General features: G+C 36.7%; 1 protein-coding gene across 1 annotated transcript in view; it reads left to right on the forward strand.

Moving 5' to 3' along the window:
* The window catches only part of SUCLG2 (succinate-CoA ligase GDP-forming subunit beta), a 125446-nt gene that overhangs the window by 12237 nt on the left and 88073 nt on the right, over positions 1-25136 (forward strand). Inside the window, exon 2 of the mRNA XM_030501600.1 lies at positions 14183-14324. Coding sequence (XP_030357460.1) covers positions 14183-14324 — 142 coding nt within the window. The remainder of the gene's footprint in view (positions 1-14182; positions 14325-25136) is intronic.

Below are 25136 nucleotides of genomic sequence, written 5' to 3' on the forward strand. Positions count from 1 at the left end.
TAAAAGGGTTTCTTGCAGTAGACAGCTAGCAGGAACATTCAGAACTGTTAAGAGTTTTGTTAAAATAGCAGTTCAGGATTTTCAGCCCGACTTCCACCCTGAGTACATTTACTAAGAGACTAGCAAAGCTTAAATAATCCTTACCGTTTTATCTGCGATAGTGTGAAATGTCCAAGACATAACTGAGATGCTTCTAAAACTTTGTGTTTTTAATGTGCATATTGCTATGGCTTAGGTAAAAGGGAAAGGTTCCTGAATAGATGCTGTTTATGTATTTTTTAATCAGTCAGTGTGGCTTTGTAAATCTGTGTTTCAGAACGATGTATAATATGTGAGTTTGGTGCTGTCTCATGGCGTCCTTTTCTGTTTCTATGGCATTTGTTAAAGCGCAGTAGAATTGTACTGTTTCACGTTGGAGCCGCTGTGGAATATTTAGAAGGTGTTTTTAAATAAAAGAGATAAATAAAGCAAAGAAAGCCTCGCCAGCATCCAGCCACTTCAGAACTGATGGACGTGCTCCTGATGTTCCTCTTTTCCTGCCGAGGGATTCCACCGTTGAGAGAGGAAAGAAAATGCTGAATCAAAAATAAAGAAGGATGTTGATGTATCATTATAGATTTACAAATAGAATATTGGTTAATATGTTATTACAGTTAAACATAGTTTTTAGTGACAGGGAATGTTGGTTTAGAGGTGGAGGAGGTTGATCCTCATGAGTATTTATTAATGAATTAATTTTGAGGTGGTGGGTAGTGGATGAAATATTCAATCTCCCCAGTCATAGCATTTGAGTTTTAATCTTAAAAAGCTCCAGTAGAGCCGCATATTTTTAGATCCAGTTACCTTGCAAAGTTGGCGGTTCAGCTGGTGGGCGAGTTTTAGGAAGGTTCACCCACTTCAGTGAGGAAATCTGGGGAGAGTGAGGGAGTTCAATTCATGACTTGACTTTGGGGTCAAATCCAGTAGGCTTATTTCTTTAGTTAAATCATTCACTCTCCCAGGTTAATTTTAACATTCAGGGTAGGCTGTTCAGGTTGAGGCTGAAACTGTTGTTTGTCTAAAAGGTTTCTGCATTCTTGCTTCTTTGAACTGTCCTATATTACACATGAATGTCAGACCTCCTGGCTCTGACTAGAAGTGCACCCTGCTGCAATCTCTTCTGTCTTTGTATTTTCTCCTTAAAAAGCAGAAGCATGGCTTATATGGCCATATCATGTAGAGAGTATTTTTACAGTTGTTTATTTGAAATCAGTTGCAGTTCATTTTTATGACATTATTGAAATAAAACTCCTTTGTCAAGATCTGATTTTGAAAGAGGAAGTAATATTGTGTCTCATGTAAATTATGTATGAATAAATGATTACAAATTGACAGATATTGCTTGTAGTGATTCTTCTCGAGTGGAAAAAAAAAAAAAAAACAAACCCCAAACCAATTTCTATTTTCTTCTTAATTTAGGAACTTAAAAATCTTAAGAGATAAAAAGAGAAACTAGATGCAGCCCCAGCGCAAGCGAAGAGAAATTGCGAGTTGAAATTTTAATAGATGCTTTTTGCTTTCAGGACCATGTTGCACTGCACTAAACCTGCAGATGGACAATCTTTTACTATACTATTCCTGTAGATAGATTAGAATTTATTAGTAACAACAAAAAGGTACAATAGGTGGTTGCGTAGAAATTGCAATATGCCACATTTTTCAGTGTCCCTAATCCAAGTTCTTCAACTTCTGCCTGGGTGAGCTCAGTGGAGCAGGTATATCCTCTCAGACATGGTTTCTTAGTCTCTACCTGTTAGAGCAGACGTATGTTAACACATGCCCAATTCAGCATGTGCCTCTTCAAGGGTTTGTAAAGTGCCAACACTTGTATGCCAAATGGGCACATTCTCTTACCTGTGTTTGTAGGTAAGAATCCCTGGGTGTAGGTTCCCATGCACATAAGCGTGAATAAATGTGGTGCTTTCTGGTGTAGCGGTAGATTTGTAGGTCTTTACAGTTATGAAAACTTGTGCTTTACTCAGAGAGCTCATCCTGGGGATTCACTCACGACCAGGCTTTTATTATTCCTTTAAATAGTGTGCAATATGTTCTGGTTTAATTTGTTTTGAAACAGTTCAGCCATACTATATAATGCCTTATGGAACTCATCAATACTGCCTGTAAGTCTGTCTAACAAGAGTTCAGTAAATCAACATAATCATTAAACAGATTCTCATTCTGTTAGTAATTGGTGACTCCCTGCTTCTGAACAGACAAGTGATGTCAACTGGCATGTATTAGTTTTTGGTATGCTCTGTGGTGTACAGGTAGGTAATCTGTAGTTTATATCCTTGCCTTATTATGTTGCATTAGAATAATCACTGCTGCCTGGGGATGGAAGAAAAGTACTTTTGCTTAACAAAAAGGGATGAGATGACTAAATATTCTTTCTTTAGCTTTTCAGTTAAAATAGCTTCCTTTTCTAAAATTGACATATTACTAGTTCAAGAAAACTCCTACCTTTGTTTCTTTGATGTTTGTCACCATCTTGATGTTTCCTGCTGTGGTGCACTGTGATTCCTGCCTTGCTATCTCTGTTTTGCAGTGGCTCCTATTAAGAGAACCTTGCAACATGACAGGAGAAATTGGTTTTTCCTTGAACTATGTGTAAGTCTTCAGGGGAAGATTTTAACTGTTTGTTTTGATTGCATGAACTAGAATTAAAATGGGGACACAAATACCTAATATAAGAATAAAAAAAATAAAAATCCTGTGATTGCTTTAAACTGTAGACTTCTGAACTGGAGCTCTCATTGCTGTTCTCTACAACGAATTGCAGTGAATTTGAGTAATTTCTTTAGAAGGATATGTCCCGTTGAGCATGTGGTTTCATGTTGTCTTCCCCAGGCTTGGTTTGCCACAGGCAGCGCAGTCTGGTGTGTCTGCTGCCCCTGGATAAGGGCAGGCTGTGGTCAGAAGCAGTGGTCCTGCTCTCATCGCAGCATTGCTGGTGTGTCTTTTGTACTGGCTCTCGTCTTCACCTGATCCTCTCATGGGTTAGGTCATAGAGTGGACAGCAAAAGCAGCTTTCTGCTGGGTTAGCTCCACTTGAGGCTTGGGGGACATGAGGGAGGGCATAGGAGGGAGCAGCTGGGAAACCATGGTGGCAGCTTGCCTCTGGGTCATCTGAGCAGAAATGGGAAACAACAGCCCTGCAGTAATGACTTCTTCCAGTACCTTGGCTTCTTGGTTTCAAGTAATACAAAGCACTTGGCTGTTCTAGGGTTTGATATAGCCGTGTGAGAGTATGTCAGCAATACATGGGAGAGTGGTGGTGAAATCTGAACTGGTGTCAGCTTTGGTTGGGAGACCACGCAAGGCAGACCAGTGTAACACAGCGCTAGCTTTCCTGGGTTGCAGAAGCATGTGGGGAGCAATTGGTTGATTGCTTGAATGTGCTGCTGTCAAAATGTCACCAAACTGCCTGTGGATGAGCTGATACGCTTCTCATTCAGTTCAATTTAGGATTTAATTTTGGCCAGGCTATCAGGATTTGCTCATTCAACATAATGGGTAGGTTTTCAGTAAGGTGGACTTGCGAGCAGAAATGTTTGCCTGTTTCATGCTTTTGAAGTTGTTAAAGTTTGCATAGTTAAACAAAACTTACACTTTGCAAGCTCTTGGTCATCTTCTCCACTGTTTGTCTAATTTTCATAACCAATATAACAGTAAAAATCCTAATAATACTGTGTGCTCCTTTTATAACCAAGTCCCCAGTTTTTCTACCTTTTTTTCTGCATATGAAGATAATCTTTTAGTTATTTAACATAGACATCTTGTTTCAAAGAAACGTATAGCTGTTGGGAATAGTAATAATTACCCACCAGAACAGGCTGTCTATCTTTAGTAAACGATGTAGTGGCATATTTCATGGTTGGGGATTTTTTTTATATCATTTTATTTGAAGTTGAGTGTTACATAAACCTTAACAATTGCAGCGACAGATCTCACTCGTTCTGAAAAGCGAGTATATGTTTCAGTGGTATAAAACAGTAAATTGCCCCTACAGTTTATTGATCAAAATGTCGTAGCCTTTAAAGAACTGGGAATGTGGTATCTTTTTTGGTGAGACATACTGCATTTTACTGCTCAAGATATTTTGTGTAGTGTAGTTTAAGTAATAAATTTGGAACTAAAAGGCCTGTAACTGTTAACTAGAGTTTGTGTATTGCCTTTGTTTTAATTCAGTTAAAAAGAATTTGCATTTGTAGGAATAAATAATACAACTTAAAATGTCCTCAGCTGTACCTGTGGACGACTTTAAAATCTAATGTTGATTTTTAAGATCAAGATCGCATACAGTGTTTTGATGCAAACTAGAAGAAATAAGCAATTCCTAACTGCTGTGGACAAAAGCATTGAAACTCTGGTTTTGTAAGGGAAGTATTCAAGATTTCTTCCTAAACTAACGCACAGAATCAGTTGTATCCTTGATATCGCAGAAGTGGAGATCGATCATAGTGCTCAGTGCTGGACGCAGCTGCAGGGGTCTTCTGATACCAAAGGGACTTGACTGCCATGTTGTATCCAGTCTAAAGTGGGCAATTTGGGATGTTGAAGGAAAATGGTTTCTTCTGTGGCTTTTAAATAGGATGCTCTGGATGCTAAATCCTGCTTTGGAAGATGAAAATTACTAGTTTGTGGTAGCAAACAGGACATCTGGTGTCCTGTTTTTCATAATATACCCATAGAGATGTGGCATTAATCATCTTTGCATAGAAGGGGATGTGTGGTTTGATGTAACATGACAGATCTTATAGCTGATGAGTCTTACCATAAGTCTTTCCATTTTCTTTTGTGCTTGAAATACTTGCTATCATACAGAACAAAATGTAGTAATCTCCGTGTTTGCTTTCCATGACTTACATTTGTGATAAACTTTTTCTGTTTAGTGTAGTGACTTCTCTTGCAAATTTTTGTTTCTTGTTAGACTAACTCTATGGATACTTATTCTTTACGTCAGCGCTGCCAGAAAACTGAAGTAAGTGTGTTAGTTTGTTTTCAGTGGGTTATGTGGTGCATTTCAAGTATATTACCTAATAAAATGTCTCTGTACCCACCGTGGTTTGCAGGAAGGTTTGCCATTTAGTTGTGTTTCTGATGGTTCCTTTTTGATAGGAACTTCTACTACAACTTTGTCAATTACAGGAGCTGTATGTCAATAAATACAATAAAGGTTTATTCCTTATACTGATGAATGGTATGCTGTTTCATTACTGTCATCTTTGTGTATCTATTTTCTTTCATATGCTCTTGGAATTCTATTACAGGTCAGAGTGCACAGATTGAATGAGTTGGAATACTGTAGAATGTGTTGGGGGAGCAAATAGATATTTTGTTTTGGTTGGATTCTTTTATGTAAGATACACTAAACACACTTTATTTTAGTTTGGATACAAAACCTATTAAAAAAATCTCCCCATAGACACCACAGGTTTTCTCCCTTATTGGCTTATTTCCAGTATAACCATTACAGTATAGACCACATGTATAAAACTTTGATGCTATAAACATTTGACATGTAATTTGCATTCATGCAGAGATGAGCTGTTTTATACAGGCGCAGAATCTATTAGCATAGTTACAGCTACATTACTTCAGTGGAGCAGCAGAGTGGGAAGAAAGTAGTATGCATTTATTTGACCAGCTTTACTGTCAGGTGCTTTTAAGAGATCCGTCTTCATTTTATGTTAATACTGGCTTCCATTCATACTATGAAAGAAAAGGGAATGTCACTGAAGTGTGTCTTCATTTCAGCAGTCATGCAATAAAATGCATTAAGCTGGGTTAATGTAAACCGTAGAGCTGTTCAAATTATATAGCTGTGTCAAGGGATGTTCAGTTATGCCAGAAGTTTACTTAGTGGCGGTTTTGTCGTTGGTTTTGTTTTCTTTAATAGTGCTGATTATCATGGGATTCCCTTTTCCTAGCTAGAATTATTTGGCATTTTCTAAAAGTACAGATTTGACCTGAAGAGACTTGCTAAGAGAAGATAAGTATTTAAGGTTAGGGCTTTTTTAAGTGAAATTGTCGAAACGTGATTAGTGAACACAATATGGAGAAATAATTAGTTGTGGATGCTTAGCCAACGTAATTCCATGGGGAATGAGGCATGAAATGGCACAAAATTTTTTCAAGCTAATTTTCTTAAGACCAAAAGGTCTTGGTTGTAATAGAGACTATAACTTGACTCTTCAGTTGCTTGTCGGACTTGACCTTTCAGTTCTTCTTTTTGACAGTTTCTTCATATTCTTGATACAGAAGAGCTGAGTGATTCATTCATGTTTAAAAAGAATATGTGGTGCTTAAGAGTTTGAATTCTCCAGGTAGGTGGTGGGGTGTGCCTGTGAGAGCCGCTCTCCAGCCCTTGTGTGTTAACAAATGATTTTATTTTTATTTTGCTATTTGGAAGAATGCTATTTTGTAGTAGAATCTTAATGAGTTGAAGGGTAAGTGTAAAGTTACAGTGGTTGGTGATACTGCTGGCTAACAATGTTCCTGGCGTAAGCTTCAGTTGTTCTACTGACACAGCTACTTTTGAGCTGGATCGGCTTCAAAAAGCCACTGATTCTTTTACATGTGTGCATGTCATCATGGTGTTTTCTGCTTGTTTGTTTATTAAAGCTTGTCTGCTTATCTTGTCTGTTTATCTCACCTGCACCAGTGTGACACTGTTTGGTACCTGATGCATACATGCTGTACATCAATATTTATATGACATCATCCCTCTTGGAGCCAACCTTAGAGGTTTTACCAGGCAGGCCAAAGAGTGAAAAACCATTATACTGAGCTAATACTGAGCATATATGTTCAGATAAGAAATAATCAGTAGCTACTTGGATGAAGCTCGCATTTATTGTCGCTGCTTCTGTTTTGTGGTTATATGGAACATTTATTTCTGTGCAGAGTTTTGCTGAAGTAGTTAACATGCAATTTGCGACCTTCTTGGAGAATAGGTTAAGACAGTTTGTCCTGGATTTATAAGTGTGTGTTTTTCTCTTTTTCAAAAGCAAACACTCCAAAGATTCCTCCTGGGTCATCTGAAAGATGTTGTGCATTAGAGTAGTTAATGCTGCATATATAAGGACAAAGACATCTCTTTGCAGTGTTTTCTAAATCTGCGTGGTGGGGTTTTTTACTTATATTGAAGCAGATTTCTGCTATGAAATGTACTTGTAGTTCCACTGCTGTTTAACTGTGGTGTTATTGTTTAGGCCATATTATTCAAATAGTGCAAATTATTTTTTTGTGGCCATGTGACAGCTTAAAAATTGGCAAACTGAGTAGCAGAAGAATAATGCAACTACTCTTTAAATGCATTATTTGTGCAGAGCCCTTAGCATTTTATATAAAAAAATGAACAAAAAAGTGATAAATAAGAGATTATGCAGGTTATATGGACAATCAGCTTTTTCTCCAGCAATAGTCGATAAACCACTGATACAGTTATGCAATACCTGGCCTTCTTAAAATGCTCAAAAAAGAGAGATTTGATTTCTTGATGCACATGCCACTCATTTTAATAATGTTGTATATACCTAATTGGACCAAACATGGTATCTAGTTATATAAAGAAGTACATTAAACGTAAGGCTTGTTCAGAACCAAATGCACAATTACTAATAACAGTAGTTTTCTTTAATCCTCGTCACTCTACTGACTTTTGATCCATATTAGTGTAATTCTGATGGGTAACAAACATCTTGGCGGTTGGAGAAGGAAAGGGGGATTAGAGCTGAACCCCAGTGATATCTTTGTGCTTTTGGAAAATGTCAAATAATTCTAGCCAGCAGGACAGAATCCAGTGTGAAACTTGTACTTGATTAAATAATTCTGCCTTCATCTCACTTCATGTTATTTTTCAGTTGAGGCCTTTCATTCCACTTACTTGAATTTGGGGATTCTTGATGCTGGTTTTGGCTCTAAGGAAATGTTATCAGTTGTAATAGAGTCCTATTTAAATATATTTAATCTCTTTGATAAATACTTATGTTAGAAATTTAATCTTAAGAAATATCTTATTAGGAAGAATTTAATTTCTCTTTAAAACTTTACTACTTTAAATAATAAAATATAAGTGTTACTGGTGATATTTGTATTAGTTTTATGTTCTGATTTATTCTTAAAGCTTATTTGTGATCTAAAATGAAGAAAAAACCCCAAAGCGTTCAACTTATCTGGGATATCTGAATCTCACAAAAGAGCTGCTCTCCAGCTGCTATGTGTATATCAATACACAACACATATAAAGAGTTCATATGAAAGCTATATTTTTCTTGTAGTAATAGAAGGTCTGTTGGAAGTCTTCAGCAAAGCCATGAATAATATTTATTTTAGCCTTTAAATAAGAATTTTCTTTCAAAAGACTGAGTTCTTTAGTTTGAGTTTTTCTTTATTCCATTCCCTGAAAACATATTGTCTGAATTTTTATTTAGGCTCACTGGAGTGATTTTAGTTTTTCTTTGTTATAGCAACTGTAGCTAACATGCATAGAAATAAAATGCCACTAAAAAAAAGGTTTAGAAAAATGTATTTAAGCCTACAGCCCTTCTTTGGGCTGTTCAGAGCTTGACAGAAGTTATTATTCAAGGTTAAAGGTGTATTTACAGCGATGAGAATGTGTGTAAGTTTAGTAAGATGTTTTAAAACTTTTTTTGTTGTTAGAAGAGAATGTCTTAAGGATAGCAGAAAAATGTCACCAATTGAAAATGTACTAGTTCTTGTCTTATGAAAATGAAATGTGGGATGTCACATAGGGAGTCAGATTTTACTGAAGTCCAAGTGTTTCCAGTCTCCTCAGGCTGGCACAACAGAATGTACTGCTTGTACTCCAGTGATAGAGTTTCTTGTCTTGCAAGAAACAAACAGATGAAACATAGATATATCTAAACTGTTGGAATACACTGTGTTTCAACTGTAGACAAAGCTGCATGGAAAGATCCGAGAGATGCATGGTGTTTTCCATCATGGTTGTCCCACTAGTATGTGGGGAGAGTAGATAAAAGTATTCAAGCCAGGGTGCTGGGAATAGAAAGTGGCAAGAATCAATAATGAACAGAAAGTCTTAAAAGGTAGCTTCTGCTTCCCTGTGCTTTAGTTTCCCTTTTACTTTCCCTCTTCCCTCCTTCCCCCCCCACCCCCCGCCTTCAGATTGAAATTATTTTTTTGTGATAGTAATTTGCAATCTAATTATTTAGTCTGTCTTCCATGTAGGACAGGACCACACTGGTGAATCCAGCAGTGCTGTTTAATGCTGCTGAGAGCAATGAAATAGTTGACAAGAGTAGAGCTGCAGAATGGGAAAATAAAGAGTAATACAAAGACACATGACACTGGTGTACCATGTTAAAGCATCCCTCTAATAAGTTTAGTGGGAAAGGATGGATTATGGCTGCCTACAGGAGACTAGAATGAGAGATAGCTGTCAAAACTTCCTGGGCTCTTGCCTAGGTGGTTTTAGGGCTGCACCTTTGTGCAGTAACACTGTTATGGTCAATCTCAGGTATATATTTAATCTGTAGGATGTGTAGAAATTTATGATGCCCAAGAAATTTATGCTATTTGAAGCCCACCTGAAATCCTTATGAATGCTTGGTGTAAGTGGATTTGGGAGGTTTGGGAACTTCATCTTTGTACTAATTCTTTTTATTGCTGTCCCTTTTAAATCATTCAGATACAGATTTATTGCAACCCAGACATCTTCGAGTTGTGAATTAGTTCAGGGAATCATCTGTTTACTCCCATTTCTAACATCTTGTGGTCACTATTTTTTTGTGCTTTAAGTCTAAAATGCATATGTTTGCAACTGTTTTGGTTTTTCAGGATGGTCTTGAGAGAGTAGTTGTCTTCACAGATTCAAAGCTTTTGCTTTATTTCATCTCTTGTAAGTGCTTTATTTTGCCCCCTCTTCTCAAGACATACGGTATGCGTACTTCAAGTGCTTTAAAGCAAGGTTTTCATCTTGCTCTTCAGGGCTTCTAATACGGACTTTGTCACAGCTGGTTTCTAAAATACATTGTACTCCTGTATACAGTGGTAGGATGTAATAATTCATTTTATTGAGTAGTTTGTTCACAAGCAGGAGTTTGTCTTTTGTGGAAGGTCTTCAGCTGGCACTCAGAAAGATGGTTGCCCTTAGAATCATGTTACAGAGGAGAGGAGACAAAATGTACATGCTTACTAACCTTAAGTTTGTAAGCTTTGCTTCTCTGTGCCAGCAGTACTTGGCCAGATCTTTGTTTCATCACCCTTCTTTCAAATGAATTATTCTCTCACTTCATTTCTGTGTTCCTCAGACCTGCCTGGTTCATAATGTATGAAGTAAATATTCTCATAATATCCTAATGTTAATTATCGTAGTATCTTAACTGTCTATTTTTATAAGAGAACTATTAAAGAGAACCTATCTCCATATGCTTATGTATAAATGCACTTTATGTAATATGATTTTTAACATCTCAGCAATGATTTGGAGTACCCCTGTGGAACATTTTGAGTTAGTATTTTCAAATTGTAAAACTGATATATATCAAAAGCTTCGGTAACAGCCAAGAGGGTGGTTGGGAACAGAGCTCATTGCAGGTCCCTGTTGGAGCTGTTAGGCTTGCTTTATTCATTAACTAGGCTGGAGCTGAGTTAACACCAGAGTGGGGCACACCAGATGGGTGGCACTGGAGATGACCTCTCTTCATAAAACAAACAGAGCTTTGGTTGCTTTTCTTGCTGTGGCCTCTGCTCTCTTCATAAAACAAACAGAGCTTTGGTTGCTTTTCTTGCTGTGGCCTCTGCTCTCTATCTGTTGCGTGTTGTGAGTTATCACTGGTGGCCTTTATTTGGTGGTGACCCTTTGCAGTCCATATTCTTTAAGAGAGTCCTTAAAAGATTTTGTTGTTTGAGCCTTACTCCTTTGAGCTAATGGTGGAGATGTCAGTTGACACACGGTGCTGCATTGCTCGTTCCTTAACTACTTAATTTCTACCTAGCAGAACATTTGAAAACAAGTCTTGTTGAAATAGACTTTCGTCAGGCAACAGCAACAGAAGTCTGCTGTAGAATATATTGTTTGAATATTTTTCCTTTCTATTTTATTTATATCAGCTAATAATATATACATATGAAACTGATTTACTATTCTAAATGATGAATAAAAGCTGTTTTGAAGACTTGTTCTTATTATAAGTTATAAAACCAGTGACCAAAATTTGATCAGCTGTATTACTAAGCTGTAGAAATTGTTATATAAACCAGTTAGTTGTGAATAAACACACTTAGGCGTATGAAAAATACATTGTAAGTAAACATACTCCTATATATAAGAGAAATCTGTAGTAAAACTGGTAACTCAACTCAGCTTTTTATTTAATACAGCAACTTTAACATTGTTTTTTCTGCATTTATTTAATTCTATCCAAGATCAGTTTGACATGTGTCTCAAATATCTTCTAGCTCCTAGTAAATACAAGATTAAAGAACATAGAAGTAAATAAATGTATCTCTAGGGTTTATAAACGTAAGACAGATGAGGAAAAAAAGTGCTGTCAAACTTAGCATAGACTTGTCCTATGTTTCAAATCAACTTCCAGCTTAGGGATAAGTAGCCTTTCTTCTGGAAAGAACAAAACCAGAATTAGAATATAATCATTTAAATCAAGGTTTCTTCCTTTCAGATTTAAATTAGAATTGATGGGTTTGTTTATTTTGATATAAGTCAGTCTGCTTTAACTAAAGGTGTGAGCTTATTTTTCTGAACCCTGAAAGTCAGATTGGTAATTTCCTTGTTGCTCAAGAGAGATGGATCGAGAAGTCTCTTTGTAGATGTGGTCCTGCTGTAGCTCCAGGCCTTGCGAGGGGAGTGTGTGCATCAGATAAAATTCTTAACTAGAGCAGAATGGCTGGAAGCCAGTTAGTCTGATGGAGATGGGTATTGGTTTTTCCTCCTTCCTTGCCTCCCTCCCTCTGCAGATGTGGTTGACTTCTGATTGCGGTTGGGTTGTTCTTTCTTTTGCTGCTTACAACTGAAAGGGGGGGCCTCTGGAAATGTATTTTAGTCTTAGGGTAGTGATCAAATAATACATTAGTAGACTTCTGGTTGCCTGTGCAGATTCAGATGATGTTTCTCTTCAGTGTGTGTGTATATGTATTGATTGTGTGCATGTATCAATAACGATGTATTCTGAAGCCCATATAATAATAATGTTATGAGGTAGTCTTAGAGGAAAAAAATAAAAGAAAATGAGAAGGTTAATGATTGTCAGAGAGAGAACTGGTATTTTCTCCGGTCACACTAAAAGCTTGGTAGCAACTAAAGGCTTGTGGCATCAGCTTTTGGTTGAATTCTCTGGTCTTTTTTTGTATGAGGCTAGAATTGACCTGCAGGGTCCCTCTTGGCTCCTAGTGTTAATCCCTTTGTGGACATGACCATAGAATCATAGAATGGTTTGGATTGGAAGGGACCTTAAAGATCATGAATTAATACCTGTTAGAGCCTAACAGGGGAACTTAAAATAGGAAAACAAATTACGTGTCAAGAATTATGAAAGTGACTTTAAGTTTTGACCTTACATTTGAAGGCATTGCATAAATGTAATAATATACTGTCTGTGACTAACACAGAGGAATGTAAAACACTGAGGTATGATACTGGAATTGGAGATAGCCATAGAACATACTGGCAATATGTCATTTTATTCTTCTAAAATATGTTAACCAGGTTATGGTTAAAAGAATTTAAAATGTGTCATTCTGAGCTATTTGTAACTGTTTAAGTTCTGTGGGAGTCACTTACAGAAAACATGTGGTTATATACTGTAAAAGATGGGGGTTTTATTTTTTTATGCATCAATCTTTTGTGCTATGTTTCAAAGCAAATAGGAACAGATGGAGGCTTGCTTTTGATACAACACAGCATTTAAAACTCTGGTATTGTTAAGAGGGTATGTATTCCTGAAAGATTTTAACATGGAGGTTTTTTTGTTTCCAGTATGAAGCTGTATTAGGATAATATTTTTTTATTGTGCTGTTAGAGGTTAAAGTATTAGTATAGTAAATAATCCTCTATGTCCAACATATCTAAATACATAGTGCTAACTTGCATACTGTGTTCCTTACTTCAGGAGAAACCAAGAATTGATTGTGGGCTGTCTGCCAGCAGGGCAACATTTTGTCTCTCCGTATGGGAAGAGCATCTTTTGCTGGCCCAAAATGAGATTATACCATTGCCAGGAGTCAGCTCCACCTTTGCCGTTATACCATTGCCAGGAGTCAGCAACAGCTCCTTAATTATTGCTTTTGTCTATAACAATTTATCCTGTGTGAAGAATGTGTCCTTTCTGAAAATCTTTCAGTGATGAACCTGTGACTTCTGTAATGTTTATGCTCAATGTTTACTGCCAAGACAAGCAAATGTTGTCTTTTTGTTTGTGTAAGGTTGCCATATCTTTGTATCCATGATATATGTGTATATTTATATGCACACACAAGCATCTAAACTGGCAAGCTGAGAATGGAAAGTAAATTCTTCTCTGTTGTTGGCCTTGCATGGCCGATGTGCTTGTGCTAGCACCCTTGACAAGATATACTTAGAAGTTCAACCAACTAAGTATATATAACAGGCCACCAAAAATACATATGTTAATACATATTTTCATACAAGATGATGTTAATTCCATGTGAAGTGTTTTTCTTCTTGGAGATGCTGCACTAAATGCTTAGAATTAGTAGAAATAATTTCATAGGCAAAAATGAAATAAAATTTAGTGTAAATAAGGGTACTCAATATGAAACAATGAAGTTTTAAGATAAGTCTGTTAATAAAACATAAGTATGTTAATAAAAACATAAATAGACTTTAGAGTTCAAGCCAAGTTTGCTAATCTGTGTTGATATTAAACACAAGACATTTTGTCTAGCCAAGAACATGCAGTGAACCTTGGGTAGCTTTAAAAGAAAAAAAAGCAAACCTGTAGCTTTCAGAGTACTTTGGATGGCCAAATGTTAAGAAAAGGCACTTGGGTTAGTCAATACGTACCTGAAACTGTTGTTTAACTGCTGGTTTGAGATAACAGTAAGGCGGAAGAGCTCACTTGGCTGTCTCATGAACTGTACTTAATGAGCATTATGTTGTTTTCCCCTCTCGTTTTTCTAGGCTGTTCAATTAACCCCTAGACGATGGCTGAACCTGCAGGAGTACCAAAGCAAAAAAATAATGGCAGACCATGGGGTTACAGTTCAGAGATTCTTTGTGGCTGATTCTGCAAATGATGCCCTGGAGGCTGCTCAGAGACTAAGTAAGTTGACTGATAATGGGAGGAATCTGCTTCACCAGATAGCAATCTGGAAAAACAAATTGCTTTCTAATAAGTTGTACACTATCTACAAATTGATGCATATTGAAAAGCTTTGATATATGTTGTCCAGACAATAAATATATGCTTAATTTCATATGTGAACAGCAGTTTACAACAGCAATATTTAAGCTTTATTTCTAAAACGTTTTGAAAGCAGCGCGTAACATGAATTCTTACTTATAAGTTACCATTATTTGTGTGCTTCTGAATAATTCAGAATTCAGAGTAACATCGTGAGTGGTTGCTGAGGAGAATTACTTCTTGTTGTATGTTTGATATAATTTAAGGAACTAAAATAAATGAACTTGGTTTTCAAACAAAAATTTGCTCTTAAAAAGCAAAGGGAGAAAAAGTTTGTGGACTCTCAATTTTAAGATATTCAGAACCCAGTGGGACTGAGTCTCCTGTACCTCACCCTGTTTTGACCTGGTGAGTTGGACTATATGATTTCCAAAGGTCTTTGTAACCTCAACTGTTGTATGGTGCTTTGAAGAAATGAAGGACATACAAGAGAATTATATATGTGTATATTTGTTCACATATATAGAGAGGGGAAAAAAAAAAGGTGAGTTGAGTCACGTACCATCACAAAAGGACTTGACAGTGGCCTGGAGAGATGACCATGCTTCTGGAACTTCATTTTGGTTCTCTGAAAACATCCTCATTTTAGTGTGGTGAATATAAAATGAAAATGTGGGTCAGAAATGAATTTATCTAATACCTTTTCTCTCAGAAGGAAATGCACAGAAGTATGTTTGTCATCCAATTCTAACTCAGAAAGAAGTTTTCTACTATAGTGGCAACTGTAGTTTGCATAGTTTCCTCTTTTCATTTAGCTTTTGTTAATATATTGCACATCAAAATGCCAGAGGCCAGACATTATTGTGGTCTAATTGTGTAGGAACAGGAAGCTTTTTTGTTTTATGTTTTATGCTTTACATAATGCATAAGCCACTTAGTTAAATGCATTTCAGTTTTGCACACTGGAAGGTAAATTAACACAACTTATATCAGGGTCTCATCAGATCTCAAGTAGCTGAATAGCATTAGCATAATGGCTTGCTAAATATCTATAACTTAAGGTGATACATTTTTCAGCAATCAAAGCCTTCTTATGACAACAAATATATTTGAAACAAAAACATTCAATGTAACTGTTACGGTCATTTGGCAGTGCCAAATAAAAAATGCTGACACAAAGCGAAGCTCATAAAATGGGAGGGTTTCCTCACATCAGGATGTCTGAGAAAACCAAGAAATGCCTTCTGAAGCTGGGACAGGTTTTTGCAGATCTTACAACACTTTAACTCTCCTCTTCATGACTGAACCCATAAATGGATTGGTCTGTCCTGTAACTATTACTGGTCTTAATCTCTGTACCTATTTGGAGAAATAAATTACTCCATTAAAGGCAGTGAACCTGTTGTGTTTTATGATGCAAGATATAAATAACCTCTGTAGCTTGCTTGCTTTGCAAATTATAGACATACTGGTCTGTAAAAAAAAAAAAGTGTTGAAATTTAAATAATCAGAAGTAAAATCTAAAACAAAAAAATATTTGCTAATGAAACTCTATAAGGCAAAATGTGTTTATTTTAACTGAGTTGGCTTGTTAACACTTCAAAAATTGTAAGTCAGTGGTACCTTTCTTCATTTTATGTAACTGCATTCAACCATACTGCATGACTGGGCGTTGAAGAATGGTGGTTTATAGCGTGGAAGCTATTTCTTGTTGAAATAGTTGACGCTCCTTTGATCCACTAAATAATTAACAACATCCTTGTAATCATTCTGAGAGTGTGCTGCTGTTGTACTTCTAACATGCACTTTGAAAACTAAGCATCAGGAACACCAGATTTGATACTGTGGTCATTGTTGTTCCAAGATTTCATCACATTTATCTTCTTTACGATCCTTCACTCTAGTCGTATCTCTGTCACTCAGGTTTATCTGCACAATTTGGTATGGGCTGCTGTCTTCTGAATATGCAACCACACAGAGTAAAAAGTTACGAGCAAAACAAAAAACTTCAGCCTACAGGAGGCACAAAATACTTTTCAAATAAAAAAAAACTGATGGAGGTGGCTGTGGGATTTCTTGACAGACAGGCATTCTGCAATGAAAGATGGTGAAAGGAGAGGCCAGTCACCCCTGCCAAGTACTGCTCAAAAATCTGGTGGTTTAGATGCTGTATGCCACATTGCAGCTGTCCTTAACTTTCCTTTCTGCAAAGAAGAAAGGATGCTTGCCAACATATTTTTAAGATGAAAATAGACTAAAGTTATCCAAACTTGAAAGTCAGAGGTTCAGTATTTTTCTTGTGAGAGGAGGTTCTTTCTATAGACCTGTCATCATGAATACAGCAGAAACAATAATTTTCCTTGAGAATCTTAGAGCATTACATCACTCACATGGGTCTGTGTGTGTGATAAAGGGGTACAGATAAAGGTTTAGAAATTCCTGACACGGAAGTCTGGAATTCACAAGTTAATTTCACAAAATACTACATGCTTGACAGAGGTGTGTGTGCTGCTGCAGTGCCTGCAGTCACCGATTTTGCTATTGTTGGATTTCCTCTTGATGCAATGGAAAGAGATGGGATTAGATAATCCTTGCTGCTGTCTTCACTTGTCAGGAAGGTGTTAATGCGTGTGTTCTTGAAAGGGTTTGCCTTTATCCAGTATCAGCACTTTAGTTATAATTTGCTCATTTCCTCTGTTGTACTCTCTATTTTTATTAATATGTACACTGAATACACGGAATGTTAATTTTCTCAAAGAGTTTCAAATTTTACCGACAGCACAAAGGCAGTCTACAAGGAATTTTTAATGGAATTAAAGGATTGATTCCCCCCCCCCCCTTCAAAGATAAGAATGGCAGATGTGAAGAAAATTAAAATGACATCACTAATATTGACTTCAAAAGAAGTTGTACACAATAAGGAATACAGAATTAGGCCCCAAGGAATTCATTGCCCTCTACGTGCTAAGCAGTTTTCAGGTGTAACTCTTGCAGAGCAGGGGATATTTACAGAATACCAAGAAATGCAGTCACAGAGGGTTTTTTTTCATGTTAAAATTCTTTCTGTTTTCAAGAGAGAAAAGAAGGAGACATTGTACTGTTTTGCTGCAATACTGTGGCCTTGCTTGATCTGCCATCTGAAGAAACACAACCTGTAAACAAGTTCTTATAGTTCTAGTGCAGGTATTTAACAGAACAAAGGGCAATATGTGAGAGCTGAGTTTTTCTTTCTGAGATGTAAGATCATCTGGCTGTTGCAGTAACTCACAAGTCTTCTGATGTGGTTCTCACTTAATGCAGTGGTACATTAAAGGCTTGTTTAGCCAGAGAAGACATTTCATAGAATTGTAGAATGCCAGATTGGGAGGGACCTTAATGATCCAACCTTTCTGGGCAAAGCATGGCTTAGACTAGATGTCCCAGCACACCCTGCCTGGCCAAATCTTGAAAGTGTCCAATGTTGGGGAATCCACCACTTCCCTGGGGAGATTATTCCAATGGCTGATCGTTCCTGTGAAAAAAATTTCTTTTGTGTCAAGTTGGAATCTCCCCAGGATTAACTTGTGCCTGTCACTCCTTGTCTTTTCCATATGACTTCTTGTAAAAAGGGAGTCCTTTCATCCTGTTTCTTTTCCTCATACTGTACTACTGACACAAGGAGAAGTTCCTTATATATGCATACATATACTACACTATTAGTGTGTGTATTGGGCAGATGCACTGTGCAGCATTTCAGGGTCCATCATTTTCTCTAGCCTTCTTCACCAAAGGCCCTTAAGTCTGTTTCAGCCCATGCACTGTTCTTTAAGTTCTGCCTGACAGAGAAATTATTAAGGAAACCATAATTTTAAACTAGTAGGTGGACAAAACTGAAAGGGATTATAATTATGCTGGAGGGTGTTACTATGTGCTGTCAATTGGCTCTTTGAATCAGTAGAGAGCTTACAGAGGTGGTTGAAAATGCTGACAATCCTAAATCAATGCTGGAAACTTGGCATGCGTTTCTTTTTGTGATTTTTAACAAAAGCAATAGAGTGCTGCCTGTTGCCACTTAGAGTGTTTCATTACGTTTAGGAATCAGTCAGGTGCAGTGTTCGCACTCTATCACAGAGAAATGCAGTTGAATTGAGTGCAAGGCTTTTATTCACTCTTGTTTAAAAAAAAAAGGTATGACAAAATATAGTTTCTGCATGTCCTATTTCCATTGCCTTATGCATGAGGGAACTCATAAAACTCGGCTTTGGACTGAAGGCATGCTTTTTATATCAGGCTGGGGAAGTAAACATGTATTTTATAAAGAACAGAAGAGGTTTATTAAAGCCTCTTTCCATGAGGTCATTTACCTGTCACCTATTCACCACTTTTCTGAATATTGAAAGAGTTCTCAGCCATGCGATCACCAGTCTTCTTCCTATCTCAGCCTGCTGGGTTTTTTACCTTAGCTGTGTTTAATTTAGATGGAAGGCTGCATTTTTAGGTGCAGTTTTACATCCCTTATCCGAAAGTTCATCTCTCCAATACAAGTTGGGAAAATCACTTGAAAGCAATTTGTGTTTAGAAAGGATCAGAAATTGATCTTTAGCTTGGTAAGGTCCTTTTTGTATAGATTATGAAGAAATTGGTGGTGGTAATGTTGTCTGCATTTAATGTAAGCTTTTATGTTAGGAAAAATGAAAAAGATCCTTGAACCGGACATTTCTGGAGGTATTAGAGATGTGAATTTAGGTTCTTTTTTGTTACACCAGGAAGAGCTTTTCTATTAGTATCCTGTACAGACCAGCTCTCTTATAAGGTTGTATTTAAGTAACTCAATTTACTTCTCAATTTTTGAGATTGTTGGCTACTTAGCTGTTTTTTACTGTCATGTGCTTTGCTTACATGATTGAATTCCCTTTCTTCTCTCCCATCAGGATAGGTAGCAGAGGAATTGCCTCCTGCATTTCTGTGATTTCTGTATTTCTTTCCATTGTATGGTTCACTGTGTAGTAATAATTTTTTACCTGTGCATAATGAGTTATTTCTCAAACCCCTCTATATACTTTGTGGTTATAACTAGTTATTTTTTAGAGCCCCTTGGATTATGTTTCTCTGCATATGTTGAAAAATCATGTATTGCTGAAATAGCATTCCATGGAGCTGTACGCAAAGGACTTGCTTGCTGTTAAGGAACAGCTCTCCCATAAGTCCTCTTATTTTCTCTGACAGCTTTTATTAAAGTTCCTTACGTTTAAATTATGGCTTTATGAAACTATTCTTTCAAGCAAAATAATGCTATAAGTTATTGACTAATACGATTCTATTCTCAAATGGGTAAGTATTTAGAAAACAACCTTTTAAATTTAGTAGAAAAGTAGTGGTGGATGAGCTGCCTTTGGACCACGTTCAGCATTATTGAGCATGAGTGTTCCTCTGTTCTGTTCAGCAGGTTTTCAGTTAATGATTTGCCTTGTCTGAGTGGTGAAATTTAAGACCAAAACAAATCTGCATTTTCTAACAACTTCTCCATAATAGGAAATACCTGTTAATACTCTGTTACTCCTAGTCTTCATAGGCACCTCTTGAATGCGTCCGTTTCAGAGCTCCACAAAATTTGCCATCGCCTGTGGTTTTAATGACTTTCTGTCCTTTGCTCAATTTCCTATCGTTTCTCAGAGCCCTTTCCTCGTTGCATCCATTTTCTCTTGTTTCTTTCCAAGGCCACCTTGTGAGTTCTGGTTGAGAACAGCCTCTTCCTTTTTTGTGCTAAACAGTCAGGTGGATCTTACCCTACTTCGAACAAATATTTGGCAGTTGTGTACTGCTAAAGTCACTGTTTGTATGCGTGCCTTTTTCTGCTTGCTGAAGTGCTTTGCTTAGACCACCATTCACTTGACATAGTGGTTATAGCAATGAATGTTTCTGTGTATGATCAGAAAACAAATAATGATCACTACCAGCTCAAATACTATTTTTTCTATATTTTTCTGCTTTGGAATGGTTTGACTTTTGGAGAAATTTTCTAAATTTGAGTGTTATGACAACAATTTACAAAATCTCACTTGTATCTGAAAGGGATGAAAATAATAAACCAGAGTAAAAGTTAAGAAGGCAGCGCCTTGTTGGTTACAGTTACTAAAAGTAATTTTTTGTGGGAGGCTTAGTAATCAATACACCAGTGAACCAATTTACTTACTCCATTTACTGGATGAAAAAATCAGTCATGGAAAATCAGAGGAGTGAGGAAAGGTGTTAAAGGGTTGTGTTCACTGAAACCTGCTTTACTAGGGATTTTGTTAGAAAGCCGTGGTGAATTTGCTATGATACAGCTATAGTGCAAAGCTGGAGTATTGTACCTATTCAGTAGTAGCTCTTTTTATGGACATTCTTCGTTTGCTCTCACATTGCTTTTAGGTGCTTTAACTTAATCTGTCCTGGAAGCTAAACCACACAAAGGCACTATTAAGGTAGAATTAGGGTTTCTGTGTGAGGATTTCTTACACAATGGCTGTTCACACTGCTGTGTAGCAGGACCTTTCTCCCTGGACATGAGCCCTAAAATACTACTGCTTTCACCTGTCTGTGTACGTGTTTTGTTTGTTTGGTTTTGAATCTTGTAATTCCTATTTATTTTCCCTCCCCCTTGCTGCCCTCCTTCCTTTGTGTTTCATGCTAAGAAACTTTATTTCACTGAGGCTGCTGAGAAGTGGCAAAATCTTAAGTACAGCAGTATTTAAGCAGTGCATTATCCTTTGTAAACCCTGTAAGGGGTCTCTCAATTGGCTTTACTGCATGCCCCATTCCTCCTCTTCAGCTTAGTAATATTATTCCACATAAGCCTTTGGCACCTGCGTGAAAAACAGGCAGTTGTCTAACATCACACGTCTTTGTCGGTAATGGCCACATGTGTTGCATCCTGCATGCCAGAAAAACAGGCAAAAAACCTTCCAGCTTCCCTAGCTGTGATTTTGAGGTTTATTTTTTTTTTTGAAACAAAATTAATAAAAGATTTTGTCAAAGCTTACCACTGGGTGTATTGTGTTGTTTCATGTTGAACCTTTCCATTTCAAGTTAAATTACAGATCGTTGCTTTTAAAATATTTTAGTGATGGAAATTCTTTGACAGACCCTCTGCCTCATGAGGAATTAGGGAAATAGTTAATTTCAAATGCATTGTTATGAAAAAACAAATCTAGTTTGTTTTTCTTATCTGTTCCCTTTGTTAGAAATTACATGCTGAGTTTGAGCCAGTAAATGCAAGCTTGAGACTGCTTACAATAGTTGGGTATTTTATGACCATTCTTCGTCACCAAATGTCTTCATATTCAATAGATTTATAGTAATCTGAGTAATGGCTAGGGGGCTAACAAATCAAAATCTCATTTCAGATGTTTGACACTAATGTTGTGCTGACTTATTGTTCTCTGTGTTGGATTTCTGATCAAATTACCAAAACAGCTACTTGGAAGTAACAACACAAAGCCAAAAAAAAAAAAAAGACAACTCTAGAAATGGGGTACTGAATTTTGTGTTTAATGTGTGGCATAGTAAATGCTCATTTACAAATTCCAGTCATATTAAATATACTAGTGGATTCTTGTTTATAAAAGGAGGAGGTGACAGAAGCCGTAGCTCTTGATTCAGGAATTGTTATGGATTTCACAAGGAAGGTACAAGTTGACTGCTGGTATTTATTCCAGACTTGTCACACCATATTTTATAGTTCTTCAAGGTAGTTTTGCAGCTGCAAAACAATAACCAGATGCGTAATTGAGAAGCAGCTGCATGAAATTTCCATTTTTTTATGCATAAAATCAAAACCATTAGACACGCTTTATGTCTAAAGTATGAAACACTGAACAACATTGTTTTTCTGCAGTACTAGCAGCTGTGTAAAGGAGAGAAATCACACTTTCTACACTCTCTCGATGCCCATCTGCTTCTAGATATTTGGGGGCCAATTACCGAAACTGAATTTCTTGGGTTTTGTTTTCCCTTGTTTGTTACACTGGCTTGTGTTGGAATGCACGTGATAAAGCATTTACTTTGGTATTAATTTGCAAAACTCTTGTAAAAATCCATCTGTGACACTGAATAGTCTTTTTTTAAATTTATTTATTTATTCCCAAATCACCTGTGTTTATAGCTGCTGTTTGTATCTGAATGCCACAGTGTATTCCCTTCTGGGAATATGTGTTCCTGATGGAAGGTAAATGAGTTGTGCTTGTTTTTTTTAGGATTCCGCCATCACTGACTTCATGTGTTTCAAGGCAGAACTGAGTCCAAATGTTTCATTTGATAGAAGCTACAGCACTGTTGAAAGAAATACCAGGTTATCTGAACAATCATTTAGTTGACATTTGTATTTAACAAAGTGTGTGGGAGAAGGTATAAAATGCTGATTATTGTCCAGCAGCCATGTGTCATTCTCACTTGAGAATTCTCATATTCCCTGTGAAGCCTGATGTACATGTTTATTTAAGAGAAACGTATGTGTTGATAGTTACAATAGCTTAGCACGTTTTTGGTGTGATCTTCTGTATGATCAGTCTCAGTAGGTAATCCCTTGTATAAAGGTGTCAAATATGTAATTGACACTTATGTCTGTAAAATGTGGGTTTTTTTAATTTAAAATTTTAAATGGAAGTACTAGTAGGAAAATCATGTTGAATTGAATTAGTATAAAATCGAAGAGCGAAATGATGGCAGTCTAGAGAAGAGGATAGTTTATAATTAGCCCCTTTTGTAGTATCTGTTAGGTCCTTACTAGCAAAATTCTTTAATGTCATCAGTAGTTTAGTAAGTTCTGATGACTTACTTCAGAGTTCTGTAAGTAAGTAAGTTCTTCAGAGAAATATATAACCTCTTCCCTCTTCCATACTGTGAACATTTTTATCCCTGAAACTGATGTTATTTGAGGCTGCATTTTCATCTGCAAAGGGCACAAATACGGCATTAGCTCTGGTTAATGTTGTATTTGCCCCTCATCGCTCCTTGATGTGTGAAGAGATGTTTCATTAGTCAGGCCTCAGATAATTGGCACAGTAAAGAACAGGAGGAACTGGGCTAGATCTAGAGAAAGTAAAACTGGAAAACTTCACTATTTGTAAAGTTTTGAGTAGTGATAAGTTCCTTTAAATTAATAATTAAACTTGTGCTGAAAAAACAGTTCTTATTCAAGTGCCTTTTTTAACTGAATTCTGAGTTTTCGCTCCATCATTTACCATTTCTTTTGTTGAGTCTTTTTAAAACAACAGTTCCGTTCTGCCCTGCTTTGATACTGTTGTAATTTCCCTTATCTCCAGTAGCGCTCCCCAGGTGATGCAGGGTACAGCAGGAAGGTCCTTTCCATATAACCACTTTCCCTATATAATTTGATTGGGGAAGCTGCATTTTTTTTTTTTTTTTTTTAATCTATCAATTGTTTCTGTAGATTTGTTACACCTTTTGTCTTTATAGAATAGGTGGTGGTATAGGATGAGCTGTGGTTAATGTGTAATGATGTAAGCTTGTACATTTGCTATAGAAGCACATGGTTTTGAACCAAGCTGGAAATCTCTCACAGCTGGCCTTTCATATATATAAATATATATATGTATATATATACACTTTTCTCTATAAAGCTCAGAGAATACATAGCATACAGCCTCCATACCATGAGTCCCTTTACCTCTTTTCCTTCCTCAGCCTCCTCCAGTCATGAAGTAATCTTAAGTAGCATTTTGCAAAGGGTAGTATGACTTGCAAGAACTTGTTTTATCTTTGAAGATGGGAGCAATTGAAAAGCTGATACTCTCAATACATCAGCAGTTGTGAAGTATGATTATAAGAGGCTGTGATTATTATTTTCTTTTTGGTAGATAATTGCTACCTAAAGTGGTAAGAGCGGTTTTAGAAGCAGAGAATGTTCTGACATTTTGTTAATCTGCTATTTCATATTTGAGAAAGTGCTGTGAATTTAAAATATGTTTATCTACATTTCTTCAAATATTTGCAGTTTAAGAAAAGTAAAATATTTCAACACACTTGTGAATATGGAATGTGTCTTTTTAACCCTGCTGGATTCAATTGGGAGATATTATCTGACTTCCAGCATCACAGTATATTTTAGATGAGGCTCTAATCCTTGAGAATGTCATCAAGAAAAACATTTGGTGAGAATCATGTTCAGGTTAGTTCCAGAAGTTAGCCATGCTCATATTTTAAGTGATTTTGGTTTTATTAAGAAAAACCTGAGGTTGACAGTTTTACCTCTGTGTGGTATATACTCCACCCTGTCCTACAGTTAGAGTCAGCAATTCTTGCATCGTTATGAAGGAGAACATTTTTCTTGCACCTCCCCTGGGCTTAGTTGGACTGCTCACTTGAGTAAGATAAATAAGGCCAAACTTCAGGCTGTAAATCTTAAATATATTTATTATTCTAAATGCTTAAGAACAGCCCCAGGTTATTTGCAGAAAGAGGAAAGAAAGGTGGCCATGTAAAGTGTACTGTATAAATAGTTAACGATATAAAGTCACTGCAAAGATTCACCATTACTGCATTGTGCTTCCCTCTATTCCCTGCCAAGTTTTATCCACCTATTCCTCCAGTTATTCATCTGTGTATTTTAGTAGCAGCTTTCCTAACATTAGTGTATGCGAGTATTGTGCTCCACTGAAAATTATTGTCATAATCCTGATCCTTTGTATGTCTAACACCCCCTTTTACACAGATTTATGTTTTAGCTCATTAAATGTTCAGTGTGGTTGATTT

Source organism: Strigops habroptila, chromosome 11 (genome assembly GCF_004027225.2).
Source record: "Strigops habroptila isolate Jane chromosome 11, bStrHab1.2.pri, whole genome shotgun sequence".
In the NCBI taxonomy this organism is placed as follows: domain Eukaryota; kingdom Metazoa; phylum Chordata; class Aves; order Psittaciformes; family Psittacidae; genus Strigops; species Strigops habroptila.